The sequence below is a fragment of the Bison bison genome, unplaced genomic scaffold (assembly GCF_000754665.1).
Source record: "Bison bison bison isolate TAMUID 2011002044 unplaced genomic scaffold, Bison_UMD1.0 scf7180017864508, whole genome shotgun sequence".
Classification (NCBI taxonomy): domain Eukaryota; kingdom Metazoa; phylum Chordata; class Mammalia; order Artiodactyla; family Bovidae; genus Bison; species Bison bison.
Genome location: NW_011495064.1, coordinates 6,265,211 through 6,283,286, shown reverse-complemented (window position 1 = coordinate 6,283,286; position 18,076 = coordinate 6,265,211). Strand labels below are relative to the sequence as shown.

The 18,076-nt window shown below is 41.1% G+C and overlaps 1 protein-coding gene across 1 annotated transcript; it reads right to left on the bottom strand.

The window, feature by feature from the left end:
- Positions 1 to 1,037: 1,037 nt before the first annotated feature.
- Positions 1,038 to 12,359, bottom strand: NMS (neuromedin S). Its single transcript, XM_010829643.1, has 10 exons — positions 12,186 to 12,359; positions 9,732 to 9,787; positions 9,383 to 9,421; positions 7,430 to 7,453; positions 7,278 to 7,331; positions 5,249 to 5,323; positions 3,809 to 3,844; positions 3,172 to 3,213; positions 2,052 to 2,101; positions 1,038 to 1,194 (listed from the first exon to the last, which is right to left on the bottom strand). Exons 1-9 carry the CDS (start codon positions 12,319 to 12,321, stop codon positions 2,063 to 2,065), a joined length of 501 nt encoding a protein of 166 aa, XP_010827945.1. The 5' UTR covers positions 12,322 to 12,359; the 3' UTR covers positions 1,038 to 1,194; positions 2,052 to 2,062.
- Positions 12,360 to 18,076: the final 5,717 nt, after the last annotated feature.

The window sequence follows — 18,076 nt, the reverse complement described above, 5'->3', positions numbered from 1 at the left end:
TAAGTGATAGCATATGGTTCTTATCTTTCTCTTTCTGACTTATTTCGCTTAGTGTAATAATTTCTAGGTCTATCGATGTTGCTGCAAGTGGCATTATTTCATTGTTATTTTTATGGCTGAGTAATATTCCTTTGTGTATGTACACAACATCCTCTTCATCCATTCATCTCTCAGTGGATATTTAGATTGTCTCCATGTCTTGGCTGTTGTAAATAGGGCTGCCATGAGCATAGAGGTGCACGTATCTTTTCAGATTATAGTTTTGTCTGGATGTATGCCATATGATCACAAAGAGTTGGACACGACTGAGTGACTGAACAAGAACAAATGCCCAGAAGTGGGATTATTGGATCATATTGGAGTGAGTATGTGTTAACTTGATGCTGTAACTTTGAGCCCCTGGTCAGCAATATAGGAGCAGCTGTCATTAGGGCAAGTCCCTTTGGAACCATTTGTATAACAAAACTCATCTCCAAAGTGTAACTAGAGCCAACACCCCCTGAGTGCTCACTGGGTACCACCACTCTAAGCCCCTTATATGGACTATCTACTCAGTCATCACAAAAATGATGTGAAGATGCTCTTACTACCAGCCCTGTTTTATCATGAAAGTGACCAACCCACAGTCCTCCAACTAAAAGGTGGAGTCAGGATCTGAAGCCAGCCAGACACTCCCAAGCCTGTGCTCTCAACTCTCAATAATAACAAGGTCGTCAAGACATACTAAAATAATACCAAATCCAGCACATTTTAAACATATGTATCTTAAGGCTTTCCTGGTGGCTCAGACAGTAAAGAATCTGTCTGCAATGCAGGAGACCCAAGTTCGATTCCTGGGTCAGGAAGAATTCCCCTGGAGAAGGTAATGGCAACTCACTCCAGCATTCTTGCCTGAAAAATCCCATGGGCAGAGGAGCCTGGTTGGCTACAGTTCATGGGGTCACAAAGAGTTGGACACGACTGAGCAACTAACACACATACACTTTAAAAATATATCCAATCCCTCCCCCAACACTTTCCAATAAGAAATGAAAATGTCAGGTCAATGCTACTTTATTTTTTACATAATTGAATATTCTAGTGAATAGAGAGAGCAAGAGAATCGTCTTTAAATAGTATTCACAGAAAGAAATTTGATGTTTGTTCAAAACAATTGCTCGATTGCCTGATCCAGACTCCTTTTGCCATTGAATTCTAAAAAGAAAAAGGAAAAATGTACAGGTCAAATGGAATCATTATCGGAATGGAGATGAAGCAGAGGGTCATGTTATTACACAACATATTTAAAAATGCCTCACTTGACATGGCATAAAGGCCCATAATCAGGACTCATGAGATATGCTATTGCTGTAACTGATCAGGCCATTAGGTCTGCATGAGGGGGATGGCCTCAGGGACCAGCTCCCTCTGTACAGCTGGGGTAGTGTGCTCCCCAGCATCTGGACAGAGCTCTCAGACACTCTGGCCTGCCAGAGCCTCAGCCGCTGCTGGCTGGTCCAGGTTGTGCTCCAGCTGGGAGGCTGGGGCGCCCCTGAAGGACAGCAGCCTCATGTTCCTGGAACCACATCATTGTAAGAGACAGAGAAGGTCCAGAGTTGCCTTCATTCAGACTCCCCGAACACCATCACAGGCCAGAAGCCGAGAAATCCCCGGAGATTTCACCTCGGGGTCTCTGAGCATAACTGAATGGAGGGAATAGTCTGGCCTGGCTATAGTCAGAAATGCTCCCGCTGTAGAAAACTCCTCCCCACCGAGCATCCCAGATAGGTGGATTTGCCTCATCACAAGGGCCCAGTGAGAAGTCACAAAAGCTTCTGCCTCCTCACAGTGGCTGCTGGAGACAGCGCACCTGCAAAGACTGCCTTATTTGGGACAATGCCAGGCTGCAGTGGGGTCTCTGTGATGCTGAGAGCATGAAAGGGAGGGAGCAGAGGTCCTTAGGGGTTCCACATGGTCCTCACTTTTTGAAACTATCACCCCTCTGGCTGCCTGTCACTCCCCCATGTCTGACATAAAACATTTATTTGGAGAAGAGTTGCAGAGAGGCTGACCTTGGACAATCCTACCAGGTGTCAAAGTCAAGGTTTCTTCCATTCCTTGGCTGGAAAACAAACAAACAAACAAAAAGGAGCCACTTATAGTGCTGAGACCACACTGCCTGGAATCTGATTCTTGGTTCCAGACTCTTTCTCTACGACCGTAAGTTTCTGTTCTCCTAACTGGGATGTTAGCAGCTTCCTTGGGCGCTCAGCTTGGTAGTGGGTCTGTGGGTCCTCTGGACAGTGCTCCGGGACCCCTGCTGCTCCTACAGCCCTGACACTGTCCCCCACCCCACCACTCCATCCCTCAGCCTCTGTTTATACGGCAGGACCATCCCCAAACCATTCATCATGAGATTTCTCACCCTAAAGACACCATGGAGACCCAGACCAACTATTTCTGCAAGCACTTTCCAGACAACAACCACCAACAGGGCATGCAGGTTTAAAAGGTGTACTTGGGGTGTCGGGGAGGTGGGAAGAATTTCTGTGGTTAAGTAAGTTTGGAAATGTATGATTGAGCCACATTAAAGAGCTTGTTTCCTGAGGACATGGAAGTGTGCTCTGTAAACTCTGGGGTGTCAGGTGCAGTGGTTTTGACCGTATTTGATCTTTGCAGAGCATCTCTTAGCACCAGCGACCACAGAATGAAGATGGAGGAACATACGCTTAGTCTGACTCACACGTTTTTCTGATGCAAACACTGAAGATCCAAGGGGTGAAACAGCTAGTGAGTGGTACACCAAGAACTAAAAGACCATATGTGACTTTTGCAAGAGGCTTCAAGTCCCATCGGGAGAAGGACCAGTAGACTCCTATTCCTGGGAGAGGGCCAAGTTTTCTGGACCTTCACGCTAGGGAAAACGGACTCCAGCTACGGTTGGTCCCCGCATCTGTCCATCAACGTAGCTCCTGCCTCCCACCCCTGAGCTCCTCCCGGAGCCCTCCTGTGCTCAGCCTGAGTCCCGCTGGACCTTTGCCTTTCCAAGTGATGACTCACGCCCTAAGGGGGAGAAAGTTCCCTCAGTGACTCACCAGGGGGCCCTGGCCGGGCTCACTCAGTAATAACTCCATAATGGGGGAGGTAGAACAGAATCAGGGTGAAAAACAGAAAAGAAGAAACACGCTTTACCCTGAAAAGGAAAAACGGTCTTCCCAAGGTGGCAGTGTAATCCTGCAAGATAAAAACACAAACTGTTACCCAGTCAGGCTGTGCCAAAGGTCTTTCAAAGATGTCTATGGCAGTAGTTTTCAAAGTGTGGTCCCCAGACACAAAACATCAACGACACCCGGGAACTTGTTAGAAATGCAAAACCTCAGGTGCCCACTGATTCTCTGGGGTTGGGGCCCAGCCATTTGAATTTTAACAAGGTCCCAGGTTCTTAGGGTTCATGGTCAACTTGAAGAAGCACAGGTATTGATACATGGGGTTCATGACACCTGCAGGATCCCTCCCCAGATTTGCACAACTGGCCTGTGGGCCCCTGAGCCAGAACACAAATCTCCAGGAGCAGATGGCCCCACGTGACTCATCTGTAAGAACTGACACAAAATACTACCATCCAGGGGCATGGCTCCTTGGTTCCTTTCTGCTCCAGGACAAGCCCAGGGAAACCCCAAGTTAGATGCTCAGCCTCAGAGAATTCCAGAGCATAGTGTGAGGCCAGTTCTTTGCAGGAGTGGTCCAAAGAGCCTGCAAGCATTCCCCGATCTCTAGGAGATGCAGATCTTTCTTTTTGGGGGTGGCATTCGCGGTAAGGTTTACCTACCTTTTTGGTAAAATCTGCTGCAGTGGCCCTGGAATCCTGTAAAGGAAAGAGGACCGGGTTCATTTAATAGGAAACTCACCCCCTGCTCCCTGGCTTGCAGTGGTGCTGTGACCTGGCCCCTCCCTGGTTCCATTCTAAGATAACCAGAAGTCAGATGCAAAAAAAGTCATTCAAGGAGACAGCTAGCCTTGGAGACAATTACAATTTCATATTCTGAAAGGTGAGGATGTTTTCTTGATTGAGTTGCCTTAAGGTCTAGGACAATGTTAAACTTGCTTGTTCTTCCCAACAGCTTCCACTTGAAATTGACTCCTGGCTTAGGCATATTTTTCAAGGATAAATGATTTCAGTTTTTTCAGCTCATCTTTGCCAGTAAATCTGGCCCGTAGTGGAGGCTGACTCAAGCTGGAAGCCTGCTGTCAGCATCTGAGCAGGTGGAATGTGATGGCCTATGCTCGGGGTGACCAACTGGCTTCTCAGGAAGTGAGCAATTTTCTGGGGTCTTGGCATTTTCAGAGCTAAACCTAGGCATGTTCTGGGCCAACTGCAATGAGTTGGTCATCTTACTTGGACTCACATCGTCCAAAAATTGTGTTTCTTTGTTTTGGTGTCATGCAACAAAACCCTGATGGACCTTTTTCAACAGGTTCAGCTATTACTGAAACTGCAACGCAATGCTAAGACGCTTCAGTCATGTCTGACTCTTTGCGACCCTATGGACTATAGCCCACCAGATTCCTCTGTCCATGGGATTCTCCAGGGAAAAATACTGGAGTGGGTTGCCATTCCCTTCTCCAGGGAATCTTCCCGACCCAGGGATCAAACCCATGTCTCTTGCGTCTTCTGCGTTGGCAGGTGGCTTCTTTACCACCAGTGCCACCTGGGAAGCCCATTACTGAAACCAGTCATAGCTAAACTTTAAAAAATTTTAATCAAAATGATTCATTTTTAAAATTTAATTTTTATTTAATATTAGTACATAGCTGATTTACAACATTGTGTTAGTATTAGAGGTTTTTTTTTTAAGAAACAAAGCTCTGATGTTGCACCTAAGACCCAGAGCAGCCAAATATAAATAATTAAAAATATTAAAAAAGAAACAAATCTCTGAGATAAGAATAAAGGAGCAGGTGGGACAATGGGAAGCAGTGTGTATGACCAGGGCAGGTGTCTATGTAATGAGGAAGAATAAGAAGGGGCAGAGAAAGTGAAAAAAAATGGCACAAAAACTAAAATGGAAAAGGATGAAGAGCACCGATGAGAAGATGGTCAGGAAGCCGGACCACAGCCCCTCCCCCACCCCAGCCCTGCAGCCACGGTGTGAAGCTTGTACAAGGAGGAAATGCCAGCGAGCACCACCCAAGGCGACAAAAGGCATTCATCACAGCGAAGTGAACTTTTAGCCGTATTAACAGTATGGTGGAAGGAAAAGGTACATACGCGCCGCCAAAACGTCTTCATCCTTCGATCAGCAAGCTTGGCTGCCAGACGCATTAGAGGGTGCACGGGAGGAAACTGGCAAAGAGGCGGTGAGGGTCAGATGGTGCCAGGACGGAGCCCAGGGCTATGCGCAATCCTGTCTGCTCACCCTCTTACAAATGGGTTTAATTTTCAGAGCAAAATCTGTTTCCAAGCCTAAGCCTGAAGTTTTATGATATCAATAAAGAATCGCTTGCCTGGTTCACACATTTCATTCCAACACATCACTTAAAAACATTCCCTTAGGAGAAATCAGACTTGTATCTGTGTTAACCTCAAGCATTTGTCCTAGAGTGGAACACTTCATCTCACAGAAGCATCTCTGTGAAGATGCTCTCTGCTCTCCGGGTGTGCTCCCCTCCTCTAGGGGACAAGGCTAAAAGGTGCCATTCATCACCACCACCCAATGCATCTTATTTCCCTGAACGTCTCTTCTGTGACTGCCCAGCACACACTCAGACATACACACCCTACCTTATCTAGTCCTGTGAATTCTCCCCAGGTATTTTGGCTCAAAGTAAAACTTAATGTTTATTTCCCTGGTGGCACAGTGGTAAAGAATCCACCTGTCAATGCAGGAGACATGGGTTTGACCCCTGGGTTGGGAAGATCCCCTGAAGAAGAAAATGGCAACCCATTCCAGTACTCTTGCCTGGGAAGTCCCGTGGACAGAGGAGCCTACAGACCATGGGGTCGCAAAAGAGAAGAGTCAGACACGACGTAGTGACTGAACAACAACAACAAAAGTTAACTTGCATCATAGGCATGGAATGTATCTTTTCCCTCCCGTTTTTATTTCTTCAAGATTTTTTGATGTGAACCATTTTTAAAGTCCTTATTGAATTTATTACAATATTGCTCCTGTCTTATGCTTTGGTTTTTTGGCTGTGAGGCATGTAGGATCTTAGCTCCCCATCCAGGGATTGAACTTGCACCCCCTGCATTGGAAGGCAAAGTCTTAACCACTGGACTGCGGGGAAGCCCCCTTCCACTACTGACATTGCTCCACGTGCAGCGCCCATGGCCTGTCTTGACGATATCCCCTCTTTACCTGATCCCCATGACTGAATCTATACTACTCTTTAGTCTTTGCCTCTAAGGAAAAAAACACTTTGCTTGGTATTTGTATGTTTGTTTGTGTGCTTGTTTTTAAGGATCTTCCTGAAGACTTGGAAAGTCTTGATTAAATAAGCAACTTTCTAATAGTATAATTTCAATCACTATGACTGGATTGAAATTCTAGTAAAAATTCTATTCTATGATCTTCCCAGTATTCTCCAAATCATACCCTGTAGAAACTCAACAATCTCTCCCTGAGGGTAATTCAAATTTATAATAAGAAAATTAGAGGTGATGCTTTTAATTCCCACAGCACATATTACACTGTGACAGTGACAAAAGACATCCATGGATTACTGTTGGGAATATGGCACTTTACACTTAACAAAGTAGTTTTCCAAAATTTAAAAACAAAAGGTAATAACGAGCAATGTAAACAGAGTTCAATCTTTACCAGGCTCTTCTTGTCCCTGTGTTTAACTGCATAATAAAAAGTGATTTCTCGCTAATTTTTCCTTCTCTAGCTAGCTTTTCAGATCTGTCGACCTCCCTGGCCCCTTCCTCACAGAGGGAGAGAAATGATCCTTGTAGTCCTCGGAAAAAAGCACCAAGAGTGTAAGTCCCCTGCTTTTCTATTTATCTGCATATATTAAAGATTTTTTTGATGTGAACCATTTTTTAAAGTCTTTATTGAATTTGTTACAGTATTGCTTCTGTTTTGTGTTTTGTGTTTTGGGTTTTTTGGCCCCGAGGCACGTGGGATCATAGTTCCCTGACCAGGGATCGAACCTGCACCCCCTACATTGATAGGCGACGTCTTAACCACAAGACCACCAGGGAAGTCCCTATCTGCCTATATTAAATGAGAAGGGACAAAGGCAGGCAGAGGAAAGTGACTTTTACAGAAAGATGATTATGATAAAATACTGACCCCTGTTTTAACTGGATGCGCCGGCTCCTGAGTTCTGGAGTAGTGAAATAAAAACTAAATAAGAGGAAAAAAAAAGATTGATTTTAATTCTAAGTGTCACTTGCCAAAAGTGTAGTAATTGCATACTTTGTTGCTGGGCTGGTAGTACTCACCCTTTTGTATATGTCTTGATTATCCTGAAAAGAGAATAGTGAGGATGTCACATAGAATTTTACTAGGGCAGGTTTCCAGTAGAAATTACAGCAGATACCTTCTTGACTTACCTGAATATTACGAAATACATTGGCAGTCTAAAAGGAAATCATTTTACCACCTTAATAAGGCTGTAGTTGATGTGGAATCTTGCAAAAAGGAAATTTGCCAGCAATAACATTACCTTAAAACTTAATCTTATTTTACTCTCTCGATCTTCAGGGAAAACACTCTATAATTCGTTGAAGCAATACCCTAATCAATTCCCAGATGGCCATCTGACTAAGAGGTGGGATAAAATAATGGTTGCAACTTTTAATTTGCTCCTGGGCATATGCTAGAATTCAGTGTTTTGAGGGTTGGTTCATATAGCCCAATTTCCCCTGCTAAAATCTCTCTACATGAATCTTCACTGTTTTTTTGTTTTCAGAAAACCCAGCTTTTAATTTGTAAATCCTTGTTAGAGCATCACTTTGTTCTGTCTGCATGAATGACAGCCCAGAAAAAGCTGTACTGGCAGCATATCCTACTTGAAGATGTACTGTGAATGATCCTGCAAATATCTGGTTACTATTGGTCTCATCTCATTTATAATACTGACTGATCTCATCTCATTTATAAACATTGTTGAATCAGCTCAAACTTCAATCAAGACAGAAATGAAAGCTGTCAGAAACACTTTGATTTTGTTGCTGTGCGTAGATCTTCCTACAAACTTTGTGGAGAGTTTCTTCAGTAACCAATACTTACATAATTCTCTCTTTCTGTCTGTGCTATGCATGTACACATACACACATGCATATGGACACACACACACAAACGAACCTAAACTATGAACAGCAGAGGCTCAATGCACATTAACTCTCTACTTCCTTACCATCACCATTTCTAAATCAGCCAGAAGTATTTACTACTTTTACAACTCCTGGTCTCTTTGTGAGCATCTGTTCAAGAAGTGTGTGTGTGTTGCGTATGTGTGGTGTATGTGTGTGTGTGTGTGTGTGTGTGTGTGTGTGCATGTTCTGGACACATATCAGGTAAACAATATTTTTGTTACCATGTTTATCAACTTTATACCATTACTTTCCAAGTCAAAAAAAAATTTGAAGATGATTTTCTAGGTGATGAACGCCAACCCTCAAGATCATATGCACTTTCCTTGCTTTATTTTTTTCTTTTTAGAGAAAAAAATGTTTTTTAAAATTTTAGTTATCTATCTTGTAGACTGTTTCCCCAACTAGAATATAAGTTCCATGAAAGCAAGTAATTCTGTCCATTTGGATCAGTACTGTAACCCCGCATAGTATGCAATTATATGTGTATATGTGATTATGTGGGCTTCCCAGGCAGCTCAGCTGGTGAATAATCCACCTGCAATGCAGGAGACCCTGGTTCAATTCCTGGGTCGGGAAGATCCCTGGGAGAAGGGATAGGCTACCCACTCCAGTATTCTTCAGCTTCCTTGGTGGCTCAGATGGTAAAAAATCTACCTGCAATGTGGGAGACCTGGGTTTGATTCCTGGGTTGGAATGATCCCCTGGAGGAGGGGATGGCAACCCACTCCAGTATTCTTGCCTAGAGAATCCCATGGACAGAGGAGCCTGGCGGGCTACAGTCCATGGGGTCACAAAGTAGGACATGACTGAGCGACTAAGCACAGCTCAGCATGTGATTATGTATATGATATGTATATACGACTATGATAATTGTAAGAATGCAGATGAACTACCAATATTTTATGGTCATTTCTATTTAGGAGATTCACTTGTTATTTCCTAAAACCGTATTTTTATACACACAATGCATACACACAGAATTCTGTAGGTTACAAAAGAGTGCTTATTTACAGATATTGATTACAGCATAAACGGGTGCACTGTAAGAATTATCTTACGTACATCAATTTTTTTTACCTTAGGTTGTCTAGAAAGACTTGCCCAATATGCCATCTGCTAAAAAAATGAGGAAAACGAATCAAAGATAAGTACAAATTCCTTAATCAATAGAATTAAAATTAAATTCTAAAATTGTTTCCTTTATGAACCTTGCATTATCTTCTCCCACAGCGGCCATGAATTTCAACACAGCTCCCAAGATAATTTAAATGAGGCCATGAAAATGACAACAATGTGTTTCTGCTGTAGCCAAGAATCTGATCTGAAAATAGTTTGATCTGAAAATAATTTTAAGTGAACATTGTCCACATGATATTTTCAAGGTTAAGACTAAATAAAAATCTCACATTACTGAACAATGGTGTACCTCAAACTTCACAATATCCAGGCCATCTGAAGCATCAGCTAAAGGTCGAGGAAATCCTATTGTGAGAAATCATAAAAACCTCCATTAGGACAGAAGAGGTAGTAGCATCAACTTTTCAATCTTTACCATGAAAAACATACAGTGATTCTATTAATATGGTGTTGTTAAAAGGACTGACAAAGAAAACACACTTCTACCTACCACTAGCAAATCTCAGGCTTGTGCCAAAATTAACTTAAAATTGCATGGTTTTTCATATTTACCAAGAGTTAGCAAGTCAGGAAAGAAGAGAAAAAGCACCTAGGTGATAGCTCAATTTGTATTTACATGGAATGTGTAGGGACAGGATATCAAGAATTGGTGTCAATAAGAGGAGAAATATGTCTACATACAGCCGATTCACTTTGCTGTACAGCAGAAACTAATACAACACTGTAAATCAGCTATACTCCAATAAAAATGAATTTTAAAAGCAACCTCCTCAAAACTTTGTATTTACCACTACAATACACTTCTACTTCATTTTTTATCTTTCTCCTAATTATATTAATAAAATGCAGTCATTGTGCAACAGAGTTGGTCCTGAAACTTTAAAGAAATATGGCCATTTGTCTCTCTGCCTCATCAGACACTTCAGGGGTAGGATTATGGGGAAAGTTGCTACTGGCATGTACCTGAACCCTCTGCCTGTCGATTTTTATCTGACCTAAATGAAGTCTACATCTCATTTGCATACAACACAACACTTGAAAAAATAGTTAATACTGCAACTGAAAGAATCAGCTGCAGGATAGATCAAAACTAACAAGATGAAATTAAATGGGATAAATATGAGATGCCCAATTCAAATTTTTAAAATCTGAAACAGGAAATATCTGGCTGAAAAGTAATATTTTATTTTTTAATATTCAGTGATATTCTGCTCTCTGCCATCTCGCTATAAGCCAAGAAAATAATACTATATGCAAATAACACTGTCCCAACCTTGAAAGGTAACAGTCCTACCTGAAATGATAGGATATGTGGTGAGCTGATGGAACTGAGTGTAGGTTTCCTTCACCAAGAGAAAAATTATGAAGCGTGTGTTAACTGCCTCCAACTATTTTGAGAACTGTCATAAGAAATATTAGTCTTATTCTGTATATCCCCAAAGGGCAGAACTAAGGCTAATGGTTAGAAAGTACATATGATCATATTGCAGCTTGATGTAAAAAAGTTTTTGATGACTGGAGGTATTCAAAAATGCAAAGTAATTCAAAACAATCCCCTAAGGATTTATTAAGAGTTTCTGTGTTAACAATACGATGATAAAGATCATAAGGACCCCATCCTCAGGGAACAGAAAATTAAATTTTAAAAAGAGGGAGGTGGATATAAATATGTAAGCAGGTAAATAAAAGGTAATAAGACATTGTAATATTAATAAGATGCTTTTGGAAACCAGGGGAGGCAGATACTGGCTGACTTGGTCTGGTAGTGAGCTGAGTGTCACTGAAAGTAATCAAATAAGGAAACCATAGAGGTGATCCCTGCTCTTTTGAGAGGCTAAACTAGATAAATTCCATGGTTCCTTGCAACACCCAAGCTTTGTGATTACACCGCAGAACACGGAAAAACAAATATGCTATTTGAAGTGTATTTTCTGGTCAAATATATATTCTACTCCTTAAACCAAAATTCTAATGGAAAAATCTAAAATTTTGAAATAACTATGTTTCCAACAGGAGCTTCCACTACTTCCTGTATCATATAGCGAGTTACCTGGAGATGGGTAAGAAATTTTGACTACGAACCCCATGCCTAACCCTTGTTCCCTACAAACGCACTGATTCTCAGTTGTTGATGCGACTGCCCGAGTCCCGTCAGCACCTCGGACAGCGCCCAAGCCTTGGAAGACAGGAGCTTCTTGGGACATTGCCCCCACCCCACTTCCCCACCACCACCCCTCCCAACATCCTTGTCCAATCCAGAGGAAAGACTATGAAAAGATTCCTTTTTCCTGTGTTCACTTCTACACTGCCCCTCTCCAACGGTCCCTCAATCTTCAGTCTTTGGGACTGTAAGCTCAGAATTATTACCATCTCTGCTCTCATGTCTTCAGAGTTCTAAGACCACATATAGAACTCTGAAGTTCTATATATGGTCACATATTACCACATATGACTAACATGTTGGAGTTGCCGCCTGACTCATATTCCTCACAGTTTCAGTGGCACATCCTGGGGCCAGCCCCAGGGCAAGAGCTGTTTAAAGGCAGTTCCACATGGGAAAGTAACCTCCTAAAAGGCTGTGACATCTAGCTTTGTCCCTCCTCTCTGATGGAAGCCATTTCTAGAGGGTGGGTGAGGAAATCAAGCTAGACTCCTTCCAGAAGTGCCTTGAAGGATCAAGGTCTGTCCCAGTCTTCCTTAGAGCTCAGACCAGCTGGGGTCTCCTGGAAGGGGGTCCCCTTACCTGAAGAAGGAATTTGTAGCAGGCAGAAGCAATAGATGGCCAAGATGGATGGGAACTGGGCAAGATATTTCATCTTCAAAGTCCAGATTCTTTTTGCTGGCCACAGATGTGTTCTGCTGGGACAGGAGCTGAGCATTTCCTGAAATTCCACCGGCACAGACAACCCTTCACCTTGTGTCTGACCAGCTGGGTGGAGAAGGTACCTTTATTTGCAATGCCTTGGAACGCATGGGCTGAGCACAAATCAGCTTTGCGCAGGAGGAATGGCTTTCTCATAAATGTCATGCTGGGCCTTTATTTGTAGAATAATATCTTCCTGGTGTATTGTAGGCATTGTAGAGTCATCTTTTCAAACCAGCAATAAAAATAAAAAGTGGAGAGTCATAATTGCTATTCTATAGTGGTTTGAGAAACATTTCTGACTCAAAAAAAAAAAAAAAAAGGCTTTTTCTCTTTTTTTAAAATCAAAGCACTGGGCATAAATCTATAAACTCTTGAAGGATGAAGTCTTATTTTGTAAGAAGCTGTTTATTTTCCACCACTAACAAAGGATGTTTTATAATCTTTGGTGCATCTGTGAACAAAATTTGTAATCCTGGATATAACCTTACAAGTAACTCAGAAGTTCAATTAGGGTTTTTCAAAAATTAAGTATGGTTGGAAATTAGACTTCTTAAGGTTTCTCCAGATTCATTTCTATGAACAAGTAAAGTATTTCAAATTAAATCAGTATTAAAGAAATTATGACAGTGTTTAATAATAATAGCAAAATTACTTCATCTATTGAGATTTCATTTAGAATATCATATAGGTTATTTTATGCAGTCTTGCAGGAAACCCATTAGGAATGTGTTTCTTTCCTAATTTTATGAGTGGAGAAATTGAGGCTGGGAAAGAGTAAGGAACTTGCCAAGATCACTAAGCCATCAAGGATGCAAACCAGGGATTTGGACTCAAGGTACATGTCACTAAAAGTGTGGGATTTTAGTCGATGTGTTATTTTTTTCTAAAAAGAGCCTCCTTGAGATTGGATATGAGATAGAAGAAGAATGAAATCAGCGAGCTTGCAAAAAGTGTAACATACATGGCAGATACGAAATAGCTTTAGGATTTTTTTCACCATGCATATCTTTAATTTTTGCTTTGAAGGATTAGAAGAGTATGTTTTGGTGGAAGCTGCTCAGCATGAACTATTTATTTATGACTTAAAATGTGATATTTTGTCAAAAAATTTCCAATTCATAACAAAGTAGAATTATAAACTATAGCCATAATATTTTGCCTCCTTTTTTGATCCAATAAGAAATATAGATTTCTATTTATTACAGTATTTACCACTTTGGTTCAAGGAGAATAACCAAGGTCTTTAAACACCACAGAGAGAAGATGTCTTTTGTATTAAAATACAGTTGAACAGCAAGTCTACTGAATGAAAGAAAAAAAATGAATGATTGCTTTTTGAACATAAACCTCTTATCTGTATCATATTGAATACAATAGCTTATGGACATTATAGACACAAAACACACACATAATAGCAAAGATTTGTGTTCTATAAATTCTATAAAAGAAAGTTCTATAAAGCATCAGTCAACAATTACTTTTCAAACATCTGGTCTGTGTCTACCAGTCAACTGGGTACTCTATGCACAAACATACATTTTTCAAATAAACCTATAGGATAACTGACTTGTATCAAATTTGTTTCCGTTGCATATTTTGAATTCATTGTTTCTCATATTCAGGATGAAAAATTATTTTTAATAATAATTCAGAAATGGGAAAAGGAAAAACTGAGAAAAAATCTGCATTGATATTATTCAAAAACATTGGTGTAGACTGAGTTGTGTTCAAGCCTTGACCCCTCAAGGTGACTTTATTTGGAAACAGCTTTTAAGGAGCTAACTAAGGTTAAATGAGGTATAAGGATGGAGCCCTAAGCCAATAGGACTGGTGTCCTTTATAAGAAGAAAGAACACTAGCGTGCTACCCCCACTCATGCTATGTGCTCACAGAGAAAAGGCTGGAAAAGGACACAGGACGAAGGCTCTGTCTGCAAGCAGAGGAGAAATGTCTTGTCAGAAACAACCTTGCTGGAACCTTGATTTCAGACTTCCAGTCTCCAAACTGGGAGAAAGTTAATTTCCGTTGTTTAAGCCACCCAGTCTGTGACCTTCTGTTGTGACAGCCAAACCAACTGACACAGAGAGATTTTTAGCCAATTCAGTACAAACAAAAAATAATAATAAATATATGCATGCTCAGTTGTGTCTAACTGTTTGTGACCCCACAGATTATAGCCCACGAGGCTTCTCTGTCTGTGGGATTTCCTAGGCAAGATATCGAAGCGGATTGCCATTTCCTCTTCCGGGGGATATTCCTGACTCAGGGATCAAACCTGTGTCTCTTGTGTCTCTTGCATTGCAGCTGGATTCTTTACTTCTGAGCCATCATGGAAACCCAATAATAAAATAATGAAATTGAAGCAAAAGATGGAAACTCTCATTGTTTAAAATGATGTGATTATCTACCCCCCCACTCCCGCAATCCAAAAGAATCAATTGGCAAATTATCAGAATGAATAAGAGTTTACTGAAATAGCCAGAGTTAAAGAAAACTATTTTCAGGAATAATTTTCTTTCCTTAGAAAGAAAATGTGCTGTTTCTTAAACTTAAGTGAAAACAAATTGAAAAATGTTTATTAGAAAATGTGACTAGCTTAAAAATCTATAAAATACTGAGAACTAAATGAAAAAATAAATATGGAATATATGAGAAAATAAGTGTAAAGAACTCTACTGAAGGATATAAAAGAATATGTGAATAAATAAAAAGGTACGTCATGATCCTTGACAACATTCAATGTTGTTATAGGTTCAACTGCTTGCAAATTAATCTATAAAGTCAGCACAATTCTTATTAAATTTCTAAAATGACTTTTCATAGAATCTTAATACTGATTCTTGAAATTAAATTGGGAAAGAAAATATTCAGGAATATGCAAGACATTTCTTTTAAAAAGAACCATACTTTGTTAATGTGAAAACATACTATAAAGCAATTATGTTTAGTAGTCATTTTGTTAATGATCCATGAACAGGCACATAGATCAATGGAAAGAGAGTACTGAAGCAGATCAGCTTTTTAAAAAGTGTTTATTATACATGTTACAAATATTTTTTCCTAATCTGTGGATCTTAGTTCCCTGACCAGGGATCAAACCTGCACCTCCCAACATTAGCAGTGCAGAATCTTAACCTCTGGACTGCCAGGGAAGTCCCAGACCAGTTTAACAAAGAGTCAAGGTGGTATTTCAAGTCAGTGTAAAAATAATGAACTACTCAATAAATGGTGGTTAGGGCAACTGGCTATCCATCTGGAAAAAAATTCCCTCTTTCAGACTATAATTTAAAATAAATTTCAGAGAATTAATTAATTAAACCTAACATATACATGTAACATGCACATACACATATAAAATGCTATATTAGAAACAGTAAATAATTGATTGGAAATTACTCTTGGACAAAACCCAAAATAGGGAAGGCTGTACAGTGGAGCTGGCTTTGACAGGGGTTTAAAAGACAAGTGGAGTTTGTGGAGCAGAGCAGGCAGGTAAGGGCAGTGTGAAAGGTATGAAGGTGAGAAAGCGTCAGAGAAAAGTGAAGTTTGGTGCTTTCAAAGGTTGGGGACAGAGTGAGGCTGATAGCTAGAGTGGGAGGAGAGAGAGCTACGGCATCTTTGGAGAGGTCATCGGGACTGTGTTGAAGATGATGGGGAGGGACTTCCCTGGAAGTACAGTGGATAGGAATTTGTCTGCACTGCAGGGGACACGGGTTTTATCCCTGGTTCAGGAAGATTCAACGTGCCTTGGAGCAACTAAGCCCCTGTGCCACAACAATTGAACCTGTACTCTACAGCCTGGGGGCCATAACTACTGAGCCTGCATGCTGCAACTCCTGAAGCCCACATGCCTAGAGCCTGTGCTCCCCAGCCAGAGAAGCCACCGCAATGAAAAGCCCATGCATCTCAACAAAAAGTAGACCCTACTCACCGCAACTAGAGAAAGCCTGTTTCCAGCAACAAAGACCCAGCACAGCCAAAAATAATAAATACATAAATATGAAATAAAATAGAAAACAAAATCTTTAATATAAAAGATGATGGGGAAGCAGAATGAAGGGTTCAATGGAAACAGGTTATCAGTCTGCAGACTTGTAGAGAGAGAGGTCAACAAGTAATGCCATTTTTATCTGCTTACTCTTTCCATTTGCAAATATAGCTGCCCACCATGTGCTGGGCATCTTCTGATGGTAGAACCTGGCCTCCTCTTGAAGGAAGGGAAGTGAGAAGGGAGAGGAGCACACTGGTTAGCAACCAGGTTGGCATGGAAGGCTGCTGCTGCACTTGAAGAGCTTGCTATGTCGATCAGGAGTGGGATGTGTTATGTAAGAATCAGGACATTCTCACAGTTGCAAGGCAGGCTATTGGAATCTGAAGGTGGCGTCATCTTCAGGTGAAGAATAGTGAGGACCATGCCTGTGAGAGTGTTACCAGGAATGGAGAGGAGGTGGTGCATTCAGACATTTGAACTGGAGAAGTGACGGGAGTTAGGTGTGTTTGGAGGCTGCAGGAAAGGAAGGAGCTGAGAAGCCTTTGGGGAGTGAGGTCTTCAATGGAGAGCAGAGTGGCAGCCCTGACTGAGACTGGGATGCAGGCTTGGAGGGAGGGCGGTCGGTTGATGTGCTGGTTACAGGCCTGCTGAGGATGCAAACGGAGGGGCCAGGGATGTAGCTGGAAATGAGTGTCTTGTGCTTTATTGGGTGGGCCAAAAACTTGATTTGGGTTCACCATAAGATGTTACAATCATGAGTTTCATAGGGACCATGTGCTATCAGGGATTGTAACTCCTAAGGGGACACAGATGTCTCTTGATATGTGAGGGATGCTGTGTGTTCTCATCTCTGAAAAATGCACAGACACATGTGGATGCCCAGTTTTCATAGCATTTCAGAGGTTCAGGCACGGGGTATTTCTACCCTTTATCTTTATCAAGTTAAAATTTACATATAATAAAATGCACCCATATTAAATGTATCCTTCCAGGAATTTTGAGCAACTAAACACACCCAAATAGCCAGCATTAAAATCAAAATCTGAAACATTTTCATCACCCCCAAAATTTTCCTGATATGACTTTGCAGTGGGTCCCCACACCAAGTCCAAGCCCTAGGAAACCGCTGATCTGTCAGTCACTGTAAATTAGTTCTATCCAATCCAGAATTTCACAGAAATGGAATCATACTTTACATACTATTTGCGTCTGACTTCTGTTTAGCGTTATCCTTGTTGCATGTATCAGGGGTTCATTCCTTTTTACTTCTGAACAGTATTCCTTTGTGTTGTGAGAAGGAAATGGTGACCCACTCCAGTATTCTTGCCTGGGAAATCTCATGGCAGAGGAGTCTGGCAGTCTACAGTCCACGGGGACACAAAGAGTCAGACACAACTTAGTGACTAAACCACCACCATTCCTTTATGTGGACCTAGCACAATTTGTTATCCATTTATTTTATTTTTTTAATTGAAGTATAGTTGGTTTACAGTGCTTCAGGCATGCAACAGAGTGATTCAGTTATATATACATATATGTGTGTGTGTGTGTGTGTGTGTGTGTGTGTGTATGTTCTTATTCCTTTTTTTCCCATTGTGATTTATCACTGGATATTGAATATAGTTCCCCGTGCTATATAGTAGGACCTTGTTTATCTCTTTTCTATACAGTACTTTATATCTGTTAATTTCAAATTCCCAATTTATCCCCACCTTTTCCCCTGTGGTAACCACACTTTGTTTTCTATGTCTTCTACAGTCTTTTTCATGAATCCTCA

Excerpts from the sequence above, each read along its gene's own strand:
- NMS (XM_010829643.1), bottom strand. The coding sequence starts at position 12,321 with ATGCTCAGCTCCTGTCCCAGCAGAACACATCTGTGGCCAGCAAAAAGA. Across the intron at positions 3,845-5,248 it reads TGAAGACGTTTTGGCGGCGC|GATTCCAGGGCCACTGCAGC; the intron begins GTATGTACCTTT and ends TTTCCTTTACAG. Across the intron at positions 3,214-3,808 it reads CAGCAGATTTTACCAAAAAG|GATTACACTGCCACCTTGGG; the intron begins GTAGGTAAACCT and ends TTTATCTTGCAG.